Source organism: Emydura macquarii, unplaced genomic scaffold (assembly GCF_026122565.2).
Source record: "Emydura macquarii macquarii isolate MOO-44397 ecotype Brisbane River unplaced genomic scaffold, CSIRO-AGI_Emac_v2 contig_1045, whole genome shotgun sequence".
Lineage (NCBI taxonomy): Eukaryota > Metazoa > Chordata > Testudines > Chelidae > Emydura > Emydura macquarii.
The window spans coordinates 12,192,747-12,207,233 of NW_027131182.1; the positions used below are offsets into that span (position 1 = coordinate 12,192,747).

The following is a 14,487-nucleotide window of genomic DNA, read 5'->3' on the forward strand; positions in this document are numbered from 1 at the left end:
AGGTTTATTGTAAAAAGAAAGAAATAAACCAGGAGAGAAATGTTAAAGGGTCAAAGCAAATCAGATACATACAAATGATAGAAAGTCCATATACATCAGGTTTCTAGAAGAAATGTGGAGTTGCAGGTTTGTACAGTTCCCTCTGGTATACATCCAGTACCTGGATGGTCTCAGTCCTTTGTTATACAGCTGCAGTTGCAGATGACTTGATCCAGAGAGAGGTAGGTAGGTGGCTGAAGCTCAGGATATAAGGCAAAATGGTTTATGTGGTTTGCTCTTATATACCCTCTGTCCTTAGCCATGCGCGTTGTGGAATGTTACAAGAACTAAAATGGAGTCCAGAGTCACATGGGCCAATCCTGGTAACTCTTCAGGTATGCCTTTAGTTTCCTCCTGGGCCCTTTGCTTCTGTAAAGGTTTTGATGGGCCATTAAGCGGGCTATTGTCCCACCGCCATCCTATCTGGGGTGTTGCCCAGGCAGCACAATTTGAAATACGGGTACATCAAATATGTTCATAAACTTCTCCTACCCACATAACACACGAATATAAACACCATCATCTTACTTAGCGCTTTATAACCATTCTAACAATACCTGACATGGCATATCCCACATGGATTATTATGATTTTGACATACTGATGTCAAACAATAAAACAAATGCTCTCCCTCCCCATCTACCCAGCATGACATGGGCCTTATCTGACCAATTGCAACTAAGCAATACAGCTCAAATAGTGAATACCCACAGATAACTGATTGAGAAATATATTTTCTTTATGAACTGTGGAAGAAAATTGTTGAATACTTGTGAACGACCAATATATTTGAGGCAATCATGATCTTCTGATGGATATTCAGCAAAATAGAGAGAGAGAGGCTAAATCTATCAGACACAATAACTATTCTGTGAATTATTTGCACAGCTATAGTGGCCCATTGGAAATGTCTGCTTACCTCTCTTTCTATACATAGTGGCTGAGACCCACTACTATAAAATATGATTGAAAAGATATTATCAAGATATTTGTCCATGTTTATAAACCATTTACCTAGAAATCTAAAAGTGAACTGAATTACCTTAACAACAAAATATTCTGCTATTGTGAAGTGTAGTCATTTGTTATTTTAGGGTTTTGTAATTATGGGGCTGCTAATCTACATTGCTGGGCTTTTGGCACTAGTATTTTTTCCTTGAGAAAATACCTGATTTAAGCCATAAACAAGAGATGGGCCTGAACTGAATATTAATCTCAGCCTCCCAACCATTGATCTTTGAGGATGTTTAGATTAGGATTTGAATACAGATTTGAAATTTCTTGGCTATGAACCATATCTAATAAAACACCTACAAGACATGAATAAAAAATTATATAGGCTTTGCAAAAAGATGGAAGCAACCTTTTTTGCATATTCAACCTTGACAGTGTGCTTTTATAAAATAGCATAAACCACCTGTATTTACTAAAACTGTCCTTCAGAAATGACGTCTTCATCAGGCATGTCAGTACATAGGAAAGTGTGTGTGTGTTATGAGGGAGAAGGAACTAAAGGAAGCTATTAGTCTATAGATATGTTCTCAGTGAAAGAAATATGAATAAAACAATATTTGGCAGCTCCTCTCCATACCTGGTTAGAAGTACAGCTACATCATGATGTATAGGGTTGACATCGTTTTTGGGATTGATGCTTTTCTGCCATTTACAGAAGCTGGCTAATGTCTTATCTGCATGATGAACTATTTTCAAGCCTTGCTAAAGAAAAAGAATTATTATAAAGACTGCATTATATTGCCGGAGCACAGCAGCAACATTAATTATCAGGCTTACTAAAGCCATTGAAATGTAACTGGTTATGCTTCCAAAGCTAGAAACATCATTAAAGGCAATGACAGCTATTTATCTAATGCCCCAAATATTATGTTTAAACTTTGTCATTTTTGCAGCTAGTGTAACTAGAGAAAAAGTATATCAAAGGAGGAAATTAGCAATTTTGGGACATAGCCATCCTAAAACAAAACTGACAAGTGCATTTTTCAAACCACATTTTATTTTCCTCTTGGAAGCTAGCATTCCTCCTGACACAAAGAAGATTAAGGTTAATTAGCAAGTAACTTGGAGAAAGCTATCTTCCATCATATCTATTACCTTTAATGCAACATGAACAATCTCATGATTAAGTAACATTTTATACTTTCATGGGTACATTTCCTTCACACCATTTTTTCTAAAGCTGAGAAAAATGCACAATAGACATCTTATGAGCCGACAAGACAAACACAAGTTGAAGAAGAAAAAAAAAATTTTGCAGTGCAAAATATGCCAAATACGCGTTACCTAAAACATGTTTCCCTTTTCCTTGGTTTTGCCATCTACTGTGCCTCACCCCCAGTATATTATTATTTAAGGTAAAGTTTTCCAAAGCACTGATCTGTTGTAAGCACCTGAGTCCTATTTTCAAAGGTGCACTAGGCACTTAGGAACTGAAGTCTCATTGAAAGTCAATGAGCACGTAAACTCTTAAATGGGCTTTTGAAAATTTTACCCTTGATATCCTTACCCATAGGGTTAGCTGGATAAATTAGCCTCCTATCCTGCAATTATTTTTACCTGTACAGGCCCCAGATCTCATGTGGAGACCAACTGACTTCAACAGCACAGGCATCCACCTGGTTTAGGGCCTTTGATCATAAGCCCCTTGGGACAGAGACCTTATTTTAAGGCTATGTCCACAGAAGGTTTTGCACAATTATAGTGCTATGAAAATAACCACCAATGTTATAATAATCAGCATTCATTTAAAGGGTTGCTACAGCGTTTATGCAATGTGGGAACATGCAATCACCTATGTGTGGTTAGTTCACAACAATGAACACTTCATCTGTCACTGTTTCTCTGCATTTTGAAAAGGAGTTTATGGGGAAAATAATCTGAATTGGTGTACAATAGTAGATCTGCTTCTTCAGAGAGATCCACAGGCAGCTGCACTGTGCTTTAGGAATCTGCTATGTGATTAGACTGTGGATGATTCATTTGAGCATCTTGTACATTTGAATCTCGGCTCCACAGCAAACCTCCTCAGTCTTCATAGATCTTCTTCTGGTGCTGAAGAGTTTTAACTGAATTTTCTTTTGGGAGTTTATGCACAAACACCTGAAGTTGTGAGCTAAATTGTGTGCCACCTAGAGCAGCAGTTAGCCTTAAAACAGCTGTGCCAGCGTCAATAGATTAGCAGAGGAGTAAAATGAACAAAATATTTTAAACAAGCAATCCTTTTTCCATGCCACTATTTATCATACCGTGGATGCACTCATTACTCTCTTTCAATGTTAATCTAAATAGCCTACCAAAATCTCTCTTCAATGCATTGTGTTCCCAACTTTCTTCATTGTAATCTCGGGGAAAACAAAATCTCACCTCTTCCTCTTCAAGAAGAATAAGGCGGACAAGCACGATGTGGATTGCGTTGCCAACGCTTGGATCATGGAACAATCCTGTGACCTGTGCCAGAGCCAGGAGATATGAAATTAATTGATTGCTCTACAGCAAGACAGAACTTTAGAGAGAAAAATATGCAGGTTATTTCAATCAGATTTCCCCCTTTGTTTTTCCCCCCCTCCTACATGTTATTCACAGAAGGTTCACTTTATATTCTGAAATGTAATAACCACCATGAACCACTGCAGAGGGCAGCCCAGTCAAACAAATACAAAATTCAGTGATCAACAGACATTATTAAGCAGCAAAACATACAACCCATTAGAAAAAATATTTTAAATTCATTTTTCTCAGTTAGGGGCCAATCCACTGTTGTGCTGCACCCTGCGTAGTCATTTACACCTGTGCAAAATAGGTGTAAAACATTGCCTGTACAGAATAGTAGCACTTTATATCTTCCTTATACTGGTGTAAATGATGACCAAAGGTGCAGGGTAACAGGGAAAAGGCCTTACTTTTTGGGTGCTACAGAAACTCCATTAGGATTCTGCTGCACAAAGGAAAAAGAGGAAATTAGGCAAATAGGGAGTTGAAACATATGTAATAGGGAATATCATCAGCATAAAAGTGGAAACTAAGACTAAGGATAAAACAACAGATGGAGCAGTTAGACAAAAAAATAGCAAAGGGCCCAGCATTGAACTCTGACTCCTCTTGGCCCAAATGACAGTGTCAGTGTGTGTGATTAGACAGGTACAAATAGAACCAGGAGAGGGGAAGAAATTAGTGAAATATTGATTTTTCGAGTTGGGGGCTGAACTGAAAAATCTGAAAACAAAACTGGGTCTATCTGAGTTGAAACTGAATTGTTACCATTTTTTTTTGATGAAACAAGAACAAAAGAAAATAATTTATTTGGGATAAGAAAAAATGTTTTGCTGTACCAGAAATGAATTTTTATTTTGTTTTGCGATCAGTTTGAGGTCATTTTAGGGGTATTTTCACCCTTCTCTGTTTATTGGTGTCTGGTTTTTTTGTTTTTTTTTTAATCAATTAGCTAAATTTCAAAATTGAATACTCTTTTGAAACAAAACGTTGAAACATTCATTTAGAAATGGCTGAAATGAACCATTTCAATTCTTTCTAATTTTTTTTCCTGGTTTTTTTTTTTTTTGCTGAAACTATTTGCAGAATTTGACCCAAATTCACAAATAGTTTTGGTGTCCCTAAATTGCATTATTCTGTGAATTTACTATTTGCTGACAATTTTTTTGCCCAGCTCCAGACAAGAAGGAACTAGAAATGCATGCATACAATAAGTGTGGACAGAACCTAATAGAATAAAGTGGAATCAGTGTTTCATTGAGACCAAACAGAATGAGAAGGGGAAAAAAGCCATAACTGAGAGAAAAGTTATGCTTAGCTAGAACTAAACCTAGAGTAAGGTTGGTCAAGGATATTATTGTGTGAGAAATGATGAGAGAAGGCTACTTCTCAAGAGCCTTACTAGTAAAAGGAAGAGATGGGGGAGCAGTAGAAACAAGAATTACACTTAAGCCTGGTCTACACCTAAAATTTAGGTTGACCTCACTACATCACGCAGGGCTGTGGAAAATTTCACACCCTGAGCACCAGAGTTTGACTGACCTAAGCCCCAGTGTAGATGTAGCTAGGTCGATGGAAGAATTATTCTGTCTACCTAGCTACCACTGGCTGGGGAGGTGGATTATCTACATCAATAGGAAAACTCCTTCCATCAATCTAGGAAGCATATACCCTACAGTACTGCAGCAATGCCATAATGGCTGTAATATATAGACATGCCCTTAGTCACAATAATCTGTCAGAGGCAGTCGTTTTTCTCCCTCAACTAGAAAGGGTTGCATCTGTTGTTTGAAATAATCTTCACTGGGAGTACAAAAATTGATCAGTTACATTGTGCTCTATAAATAGTTACTCCAAAACAATACAGCATTGATGGCTACAATGAAAGAATTTCAAGACTTTTGTGTGAACCCATTCCAGATGTGTCCCATTACTGCAAATTACATAAACAAAAACCTAGGAGACATCTGAATTACATTCACTGAATACTGTGGGATGGAAATACTGTGCTGTCTCTTAATTAATCAAAAATCTTTCAACTGAAAGATAATTGTTTTAATATTTTGTGGTCATTAGAAGTTGCCAAAAAAGGCCCTTCCTAGTGTGGACTGGTTAGTCTAATAAAGTTTCAGTTACACAAAGGAATATTGAAATATTATTGTATTTATGGTTTTCTCAGTGCATTTCACATGTTTTTCTGTGGCTATTAATACAAATCAGTACACAAACATTCTTGAAACAGAAGGATCTTAAGGGAGAGAAGGGGAGGAAGGAGAGATTTTATTATTTATTTTGAAGTATTACTGTAATTAAAAATCAAAACCTCAGCTCAATCATCCCAGCTTTGAGGAAATCCAGAGTCAAACCCCACATCCACATTTTGCAACTGGCTGCTATAATGGTCCAAATCAAAATTTTGGATCTAAACAACTCTGACATCTGGATCCGATATGACTTTTGAGGCTCAGTCCAGCTCTATCTTCCTCTCAAACTGCTTTTTCTAACAATTACTAAGGCTCCTGATGATTTTGATGAGATCAGGACATGAACATCTGATGACAGAAACTGACACGGGGAAGCATTAAGAACTGAAATTGAGATTTAGGCTTAGTCTACCCTAGAAAATTAGGTCAGTTTAACTACATCAGTCATGGGCAAGAAAAATCCACGCCCCTGAGTGGCATTGTTAAAATGACCTAAATCCCCATGTAGACAGCACTAGGTTGACAGAAGAATTCTTCTGTTGACCTATCTACCACCTCTTGGGGAGATGGATTACCTATGTCGATGGGAGAACCGCTCCCGTTGGTGTAGGTAGTGTCAACACTGAAGTGCTACAGTGGAGCAGCTGTGTCGCTCTAGCATTTTAAGGGTAGACAAGCCCTAAAAGAGAGCTTGTACCTTGCTTACAAGGAATGGAAGCATAGGTCTTTTCTCATGTCTCATCCCTAACTCTGGGCTACACCAGTTTCTATATGTTGGCTGCCTCACTCTGCATGAATGATGTGACAGCTTTAGAGCTGTTCTGTATTAATTCAGGAACAATAAATGTCCTGTTTGTCTGACTGTTGTAAGGGGGTACGGTCTGACTACAGGGGGTTAATTCAAGCAGAAGCGGGCTGCATTGTGTAGAAAAGAAAACCACTTCAGATAGCTACCATTTACCAGCACTTGTACAGGCATGTGTATAGGCCTCGTCTTCTTTTAAACTCTTTTTTTTTTCCTGTTGCTTTTACTGGTAAGTTTAAAAAAAACACTTCGTTTTAAGAAAGCTGCCTGGTCACAGCTCCCCAAAGGGAGACTTGCCGGTCCCAGTGGGGCCGGAGACATCCTGGTAGACAAGGTGCAGTAGCTCAGGGACTGGATGAATTGTGGGATTCCACCTTCAGACAGGTAAAGGGATGCATCCCCAACACCTGTGGGAATGCAGTCAGAGAGACCAGAGAGGAGTCCTGTAACTGTGACAAGAGACATGGGTAATTTCTTTTGACTCTGTCAAAAACCAGTGATGAACAGTGTCCATAAACCACCTCCCCAGTTTTCCTTCCTCAAATACTGTGTAATATGCTATTTACTCTTATGGCTACCACCTAAATACAGTTTGGTAGGAAAGGAGGCAACGAAACTGAAGAAGTCTCATAACTTTATACATATCTATCATTCACCTGTATATTACCTGTAAAAACCTACCTACAGTAATGAAACTAAGGGCCAGATTCTAATACCTTTATGCATAATGAGTAGTACCTTACTCCTCAAGTTGTCCCACAGAAATCAATGGACCTAATTGTAACAATAGCATGAGTAAAGGTATCAGAATCTATCCCTATGGTTGTAAATCTAAAATGAAAGTCAGGAAATGCAAGAGTTAAGGTATTTATAACCACATTAATTTAATGACATTGGACACATTAATTATTAAAGTTCACATGTACCAGGTTAGCCACTTCACCACGGGAGCTAAAGGAGAACTTATTTAGCTGTGATAAAGCAGCAGACTATAGAGTCACTTGGACCAGCAACTAGAGGGAATCATGATCATGATCATATGCACTAGGTCAATCCAATACATCATTTTCATTACAGTAGCAGCTCGAGTCCTGATCCAACTTCAAGACCCTGTTGTTTCACACACTGTATAGGAACATGTTAAGAAGCAGTCCCTGCTCCAAGGACATTACAATCTAAATAAGAGACAAAAAGTGGGAGGAAAAACAGATGCATGCAGAGATGATGTGACTTGTCTAAGGTCACACAGCAGATCACTGGCAGATTAGGAATAGGACTTTGTCTTCCACTCCAGTACCTTGTCCGCTGGGCCAATGTGGATAAGTGTTTGCTATTATAAGACCCTGTGCTTTAATTGTATTTTACTGTCTAGGTTTTAAATCCTACTACATTGTAGCTTCAGGAGTAGTCTGGCTGGAACTGGCTACCTCGCTGTTGACATAGTAAGCTGATACCACAGGAGGTTCATGTCCAGAAGATTTTCTTCACAATTATAAGGGCTAGACACCCTTTTTCCCCCAAGGGAAAACTTAGATGCAGCAGACACTGAATCAGTCAGAGGGTTAGATTAATACATTAAGAGGGATGGATCTGGGAGTCTGATACCTGTGGTTTTGTTTATGCATTGAATGAGTGGAGAAGAAGGAAGAAGATAATCTCAAATAGCTACACAAGGTCAATGCCTAAAGACCCAGAGGCAATATTGTGCTGCTGGCAGACCAGATGTCAGCTCACGCCAAGGCCCCAGGCCTCACTAAACATCGACAAATGCATAACTGGAAACCAGCCTGGCTTGCCTGGGAGAGAGTAGAGTTAAAAGAGATATTTGTGTTATAAGAATGTATTTAAGGTTTAGACTTTATGGAATGCTTGTAGGGCGCTGCATGGATTAATCCTACTGACAATATCTGTATCCCCTGGTATAAAGTTATATTGAGTGTTAGCATTGTAAACCTCTGCAATTGTGTAACTCACCAAACAGGAAAGAAAGCATTAATTAAAGTGAAGTGCTCATCTTGCACACAAGATGGCCCTTTGAAGGCAAATGAGGCATTGTGTAGCATGATAGGACGGAGATCTTGTTGATTGCATTTCTTGCTCCCTCCACAAAGTAAAGGTGTGCGCATGAACTCATCCCATCAGCTTGGATTCTGGGGCAAAGGGGAGAAAAATCCCTGACAAGGAGAAATTGGGATCTTTATGCTCTCTGGACAATGAGGGGCAAAGATTCCTAAACACAAGCAAGATATTCCCATGCTGCTTGGCATGGGTCAGACCTAAAAACATATAGAGCTGCTTATTACAGAAGCTTATATTACCTTTTTAAATCTAAGACTGTAACTCATTTTTTGTGTATGTTTCCTGTTTTAACCTTGTAAATTACTCTCATTTCTTTTCTTAGTTAATAAATCTTTAGTTAGTTTATGACAGGATTGGCTACAGGCATTGTCTTTGGTTTCAGATCTGAGTACAAACGACATGAGGTAAGGGACCGGTCCTTTGGGACTGGGAGTAACCTGAATATTGTTGTGATTTTTGGTGTAAAGTGACCATCTATCACATAGGCCAGCTTCCCTAGGTGGCAAGATAGACTGGAGTGCCTAAGAGAACTGTCTGTGACTCCATGGTAAGACTGTTATAGGGCTATAGGAGTTCATACTTGTTAGTGGGTCGGTGAAATCTAATTCTAGAACATACCACCAGTTTAGGGTTTTTGCCCTGCTTCTTGACAGTCTGCCCTGAGGCTGGCACTCATGGTCATGAGCCACTCCAGACAGCATAACAAATATCATAGGACATTATTACTCTTCTTAAGTCAAACAACATTTTGAAATTTGCTCATTTGAAGATTTATTTGAACTAAGACACATTTTACATTTTTAATTTAGATTTCATTATACATGAAAAAACGCAAAAGGTATCTGAAAAAATCAATTGTCCACATTAGAAACAGATATGATAGAGGAGGAAAATCAGCTCCAGTAATACAAGCCTCTATAATACAACTGCTTGAAGCATTCCTCTGAGTGCAAAACCCACAAAGCTCATTGTTTCGACTGAGTCTTAATAAAAGCTAGGAAAACCGCACAAATCTCTACACTACACCACTTTCACAGTATCAGCAGTGTAAATCAGGAGTAACCCCATTTCTCTCAACAGAGGTTCACCAATGTAAAGGGGATCAGAATGAGATCCAATATCTAAGAAATTGATGAGCATGCACTGGGGCACACCAAGATTTTTACTTTTTAGATAAGGGAATTATGTCCAGTTGAATCAGGGGAATCCCTGAAAATTTTCCTCCTCTCCCATCTCATACACAGATGGGGAAGGGAATCCATACCATTGATAGTCTAAATCTTTCATCTTCTGCTGCATCTAACTGCTCTGTCACATTATGTTGATACTGCTGCCTAGGAACATCAGCAATAAGTAAATTGGAGAAGTTGCGTGAGATTCAGAACCAGTAACATCAGTGGAATGAAAGTTACTGTACAATGCACATGCAGAGCTACGTAGTACAGATGTCATGATTAAGCTCTGTGGCCAGAAATCACCCTTACTTAAAAACTGTAGAGGAAAAGCCCATCCTGCATAAAATAATGGAGAAGACTTTAGACAAACACATATAAAAATTATTCCACTTCTTTAAATGAAGGACCATAATGAGAGTTTTCATGGCGATTAACAATGTAATCAAGTATGCATATATTTTTAAATTTCTCTAACTGAAAAATAATTAAGTACATCACATACCATATTTATTATAGTGAGGATGTAGGATTCCACATTGTCACTTCCATGATATTCAATCATCTTATTGTCTGCAACAACCAGCGTCTCCACCCATCGTTCTTTGCTGACAGAACGCCGAGAAATCGTTTTGGCTGCCCTGTGATTTCCTTCCCACTTCTCCCTCCGATGCTCTTGTTGTTTGAAAAAGCTGAAGGTATCTGGAATGTTGAAGGGCATTGATTTCATTTTATATGGACATATTTTCACTACGTTTCAGGATCACTTTACATTTTTAAAAGTTCCAGAGTTCCCTCCCCACTCTTATGTTTCTTACCCTTGGATATATATATACCCCTTCTATCTGTAATTTCCATTTCATGCATCTGACGAAGTGGGTTGCAGCCCACGAAAGCTTATGCCCCCAGAAATTTGTTAGTCTTTAAGGTGCTACAGGACTGCCGTTGTTTTTACATTTTTAAGTGCATCATTGTAATACTTAGAGATAAGTCAGAACTCTACAGCTTGGATCCAAATCAAACTGATCCAAACTTTACCAAAAAGTCAGAAGAGTTTGGATCACAGGTACTGATTGTACCCATCATAGGGATAGAGGCCAGCTGCAAAGTTCAGGTCTGCGTATGAACCTTTCCAACATTCAAAGGATTTTGGGGTCTCTCAGTGGGTTCAAGGCCATGTCTAATTACAGTGCATATTCTCCCTATAACTCCCTATATTCTCCATATATGTTCAATTCCCATCAGGTTGGCAAATTGGATCTAGTCCCTCAGGGGAATGTGGTCTGTCCTGTCCATGAAGAGACTAAAAAAGATCCCCAGTTAGAACTCTGAAGCAGGTGGCATCTATACTCCAGTGGTGCATAATGGCCACTAACTGCCTCAACTGTCAGCTAGAGACCCAAAGTGGGTGAGGTAATATCTTTTATTGGACCAACTTCCGTTGGTGATAAACTCGAGCTTTCAAGCTACACAAAGCACTTCTATGCGGCTCGAAAGCTTGTCTCTCCCACCAAAAGAAGATGGTCCAATAAAAGATATTACTTCACCCACCCTGTTTCTCTAATATCCTGTCACCAACACGGCTACAGCACCACTACAATCCGTTGTCAGCGTAACTTGTCTGATTGATGGGTGACAAACTCTGCACTGCAGCTATAGCTTTGTGATTTTTGTTTCTTACTCACTCAAGGAAGCTTTTTCTTTTTCTTTTTTCTTTTTTTTTTAGTGTTGCTAACAATTAAATCATGGCAACTTCTCCTGACAGACTGCTGGCTTTGAACGCCAGAGCTGCCTTAGCAGGGAAATGATCTGTGGAGGAATTGTGAGATGACCAAGTGACAGTGACTGAAGGCACTCTGCCAGCACAGGGCACAATACAATGCCTTTGTGGGTGTTAGTGGTCATAAGCTCCTAGAAAGGCATATTATTAATGTATTATTAGTAGTACTGGAGAGAGACCCGGTCATGGCCTAGGATCCCACTGTGCCAGGCACTGTACACAGAACTTGTCCTTGTTGAACCTCATCGGCTTTTTTTTTGGCCCAATCCTCCAATTTGTCTAGCTCACTCTGTATCCTGTCCCTACCCTCCAGTGTATCTACCACTCCCCCCAGCTTTGTGTCATCTGCAAACTTGCTAAGGGTGCAATCCACCCCATTCTCCAGATCATTAATGAAGATGTTGAACAAAACCAGCCCCAGCACTGACCCCCGGGACACTTTGCTTGTTACCGGCTACCAACTAGTCATTGAGCTGTTGATCACTACCGATTGAGCCCAATGATTTAGCCAGCTTTCTATCCATCTTACAGTCCATTTATCCAACTCATACTTCTTTGACTTGCTGATAAGAATACTCTGGGAGACTATCAAAAGCTATTTCTGGCATGTTTGCACATGGCTGCAAGGATTTGGTTGTACTGAAGAGCTTTAGATGATAAACATAAAGTTCTAGGAATATATCATTCAATGTGATTTGCATTTGCATCTACTTAGCAAGTTTAATGAGTGACCTTTATTAACCTTGCTGATAACAGTAAAGAGGTGGACTGGACAAACAAGACAAATTTTTTACTCCAAAATATATATAAAACATTAGTAAACATTTTTTAAAACCCTAATTTGCAATACAGTGTTTCTGTTTCTACTTGAAAGAAGTACATTCTATAAAATAATGTTCTTATGTAAATTAGCCTGAAAATTAAAAATCCCCATTAAAATTATATTTGCATACTACTTTATCTGTATAACTAAACCATGAAAAACATGTTTGTCTTAGCACAAAAACAACACTGCAGTCTTTCCCAGCTAATGCACTGAGAATAAGTTTTTAAATATATGGTCTGTATCGAGAATTCTTTTTTTATTTTTATGCAGCTGTATGAAAATCCCCTTTCATGAATCGGAGGACAAATGAGTAAAAGTGATTTTCAGGTGTTTTATGTCTTTGCATTCTTAGGGCCTGATCGGACGCCCAACAAAGTCAGCGAAGAGACGCCTATTGACTTCAGAAGGCTGTTGGATCAGGCCCACATATTTCTAATAATGCTCTACAAGCTTCATTCACGTTGTGACAGGGAAAAAGGAACTGCTTACATTGGTGCACCTGGAGTCATTACGCTTGCTAAAGACAGGAAGTGGTCTAATGTCTGCAGGGCTGCAATTGGAAGAATGCTTTCCCGGCACATGTGTGCTATAGATTCTGCATGTGATCCCTCAGCACTTCTATGCATTCAATAGCCAACATTTAGGTTTGTGGGGTTGTGACCAGGGCCATAACCACAACATTACCATGCTCAGACATGAAGGTCGCACTGGCCAGCTTTCTCCCAACTATTACTCCCCTGCACTGGTGTATTGGATGGGAATGGGCTAAGAAGGGGCTTCCTCTACTCTTTGCTCTCTCTGGTTCATAACGGGCAGCCATACCTTGGTCATATTTTCCTGAACATCACCTATTGGCACATTCTTTACAGTAATCTTGTAACTTTACTGGCAAAGATTTATTCCTAGGTCACCTACTTATGTCAAGCCTCTTTAAGCCTGAGGCCTTATATGACTAAGCTGAAATCTTACAGACCTCAGCCTGTAGACCTTGCATTACAGCCTTGCTTTACTCACATTCCTAATACACACTCATCACTCCTGAATACTACTTACACCTACAACTTAAATCTATTCTTCACACATTAATTACCTATGGAATAAAATATGAGTTAAGCACAATAGATAAACAATCAAATGATAAAATAAATTGATTGGCTACCAAATCAAGTGTCTATTTCTCTTTGTATAATTACTAGACACAAGCTCAGACTGAACCCTGGATTCCACCAACTATCTCTCTTATAATGAGCTTATCAAAAAAAACTTTGATGTGAAGAAACACAGAACTTTAGGGATGTTTGGATCCAAATGCAATCTGAACTTTGGCACCTATGTCCTTCTCTCATATTTACCTCCAATTGTTGAGAAGATATATTAGTGGCCTGCTGGATGACCTTGGACAAGTCACTTCATCTCTGTGTCTCAGTTTCCCCATCTCTGAAATGGGGATAATGATACTGACCTCCTTTGTAAAGAGCTTTGAGATCTAGAGATGACAAGCACATTAAGAGCCAGCTTTGTTATTACTGAGTTCCAGAGAGGTAGCCGTGTTAGTCTGTTTTTAGCAAACAGTGAGAGTTCTGTGGCACCTTAAAGACTAACAAATTTATTTGGGCATAAGCTTTCGTGGGCAGAAACCCACTTTGTCGGATGCATGAAGTGGATATATACCTACCAAACTGAAGTTTCCACTTCATCTGATGAAGTGGGTTTCTGCCCTCAAAAGCTTATGCCCAAATAAATTTGTTAGTCTTCAAGGTGCCACAGAACTCTCGCTGTTTCGTTATTACTGGTATTTAAATGGACTACTGCTCACACAGTGTGCTAGGCACTTTCCAAAACACATGTGAAGACACCATTACTGTTTAATGTAGTTGTGATGCACTTCTGATTTGAAATTTCCCAGCTCTTTGTACTGTAGTAATGAAAAAGTCACCTGATCTAAAAAGGAGTTAGCAGCCCAGGTTTCATCTATAGCTGCACACTTTTTTCATTCAAGATGTTTGCTCCACAGTCATATTTCCTTCAAGTGAGCAGAGAAAAGGACAATGTTATGTAAACAGGAAACAAATATGCAG

General features: G+C 39.0%; 1 protein-coding gene across 1 annotated transcript in view; it reads right to left on the reverse strand.

Annotated features, from left to right (window-relative positions):
- Window positions 1–14,487, reverse strand: part of ADAMTS12 (ADAM metallopeptidase with thrombospondin type 1 motif 12) — a 244,510-nt gene that overhangs the window by 119,488 nt on the left and 110,535 nt on the right. Inside the window, exons 4-6 of the mRNA XM_067545490.1 lie at window positions 10,309–10,505; window positions 3,418–3,501; window positions 1,631–1,755 (exon numbers count right to left, since the gene is read on the reverse strand). Of these exons, the coding sequence (XP_067401591.1) occupies window positions 1,631–1,755; window positions 3,418–3,501; window positions 10,309–10,505 (406 nt within the window). The remainder of the gene's footprint in view (window positions 1–1,630; window positions 1,756–3,417; window positions 3,502–10,308; window positions 10,506–14,487) is intronic.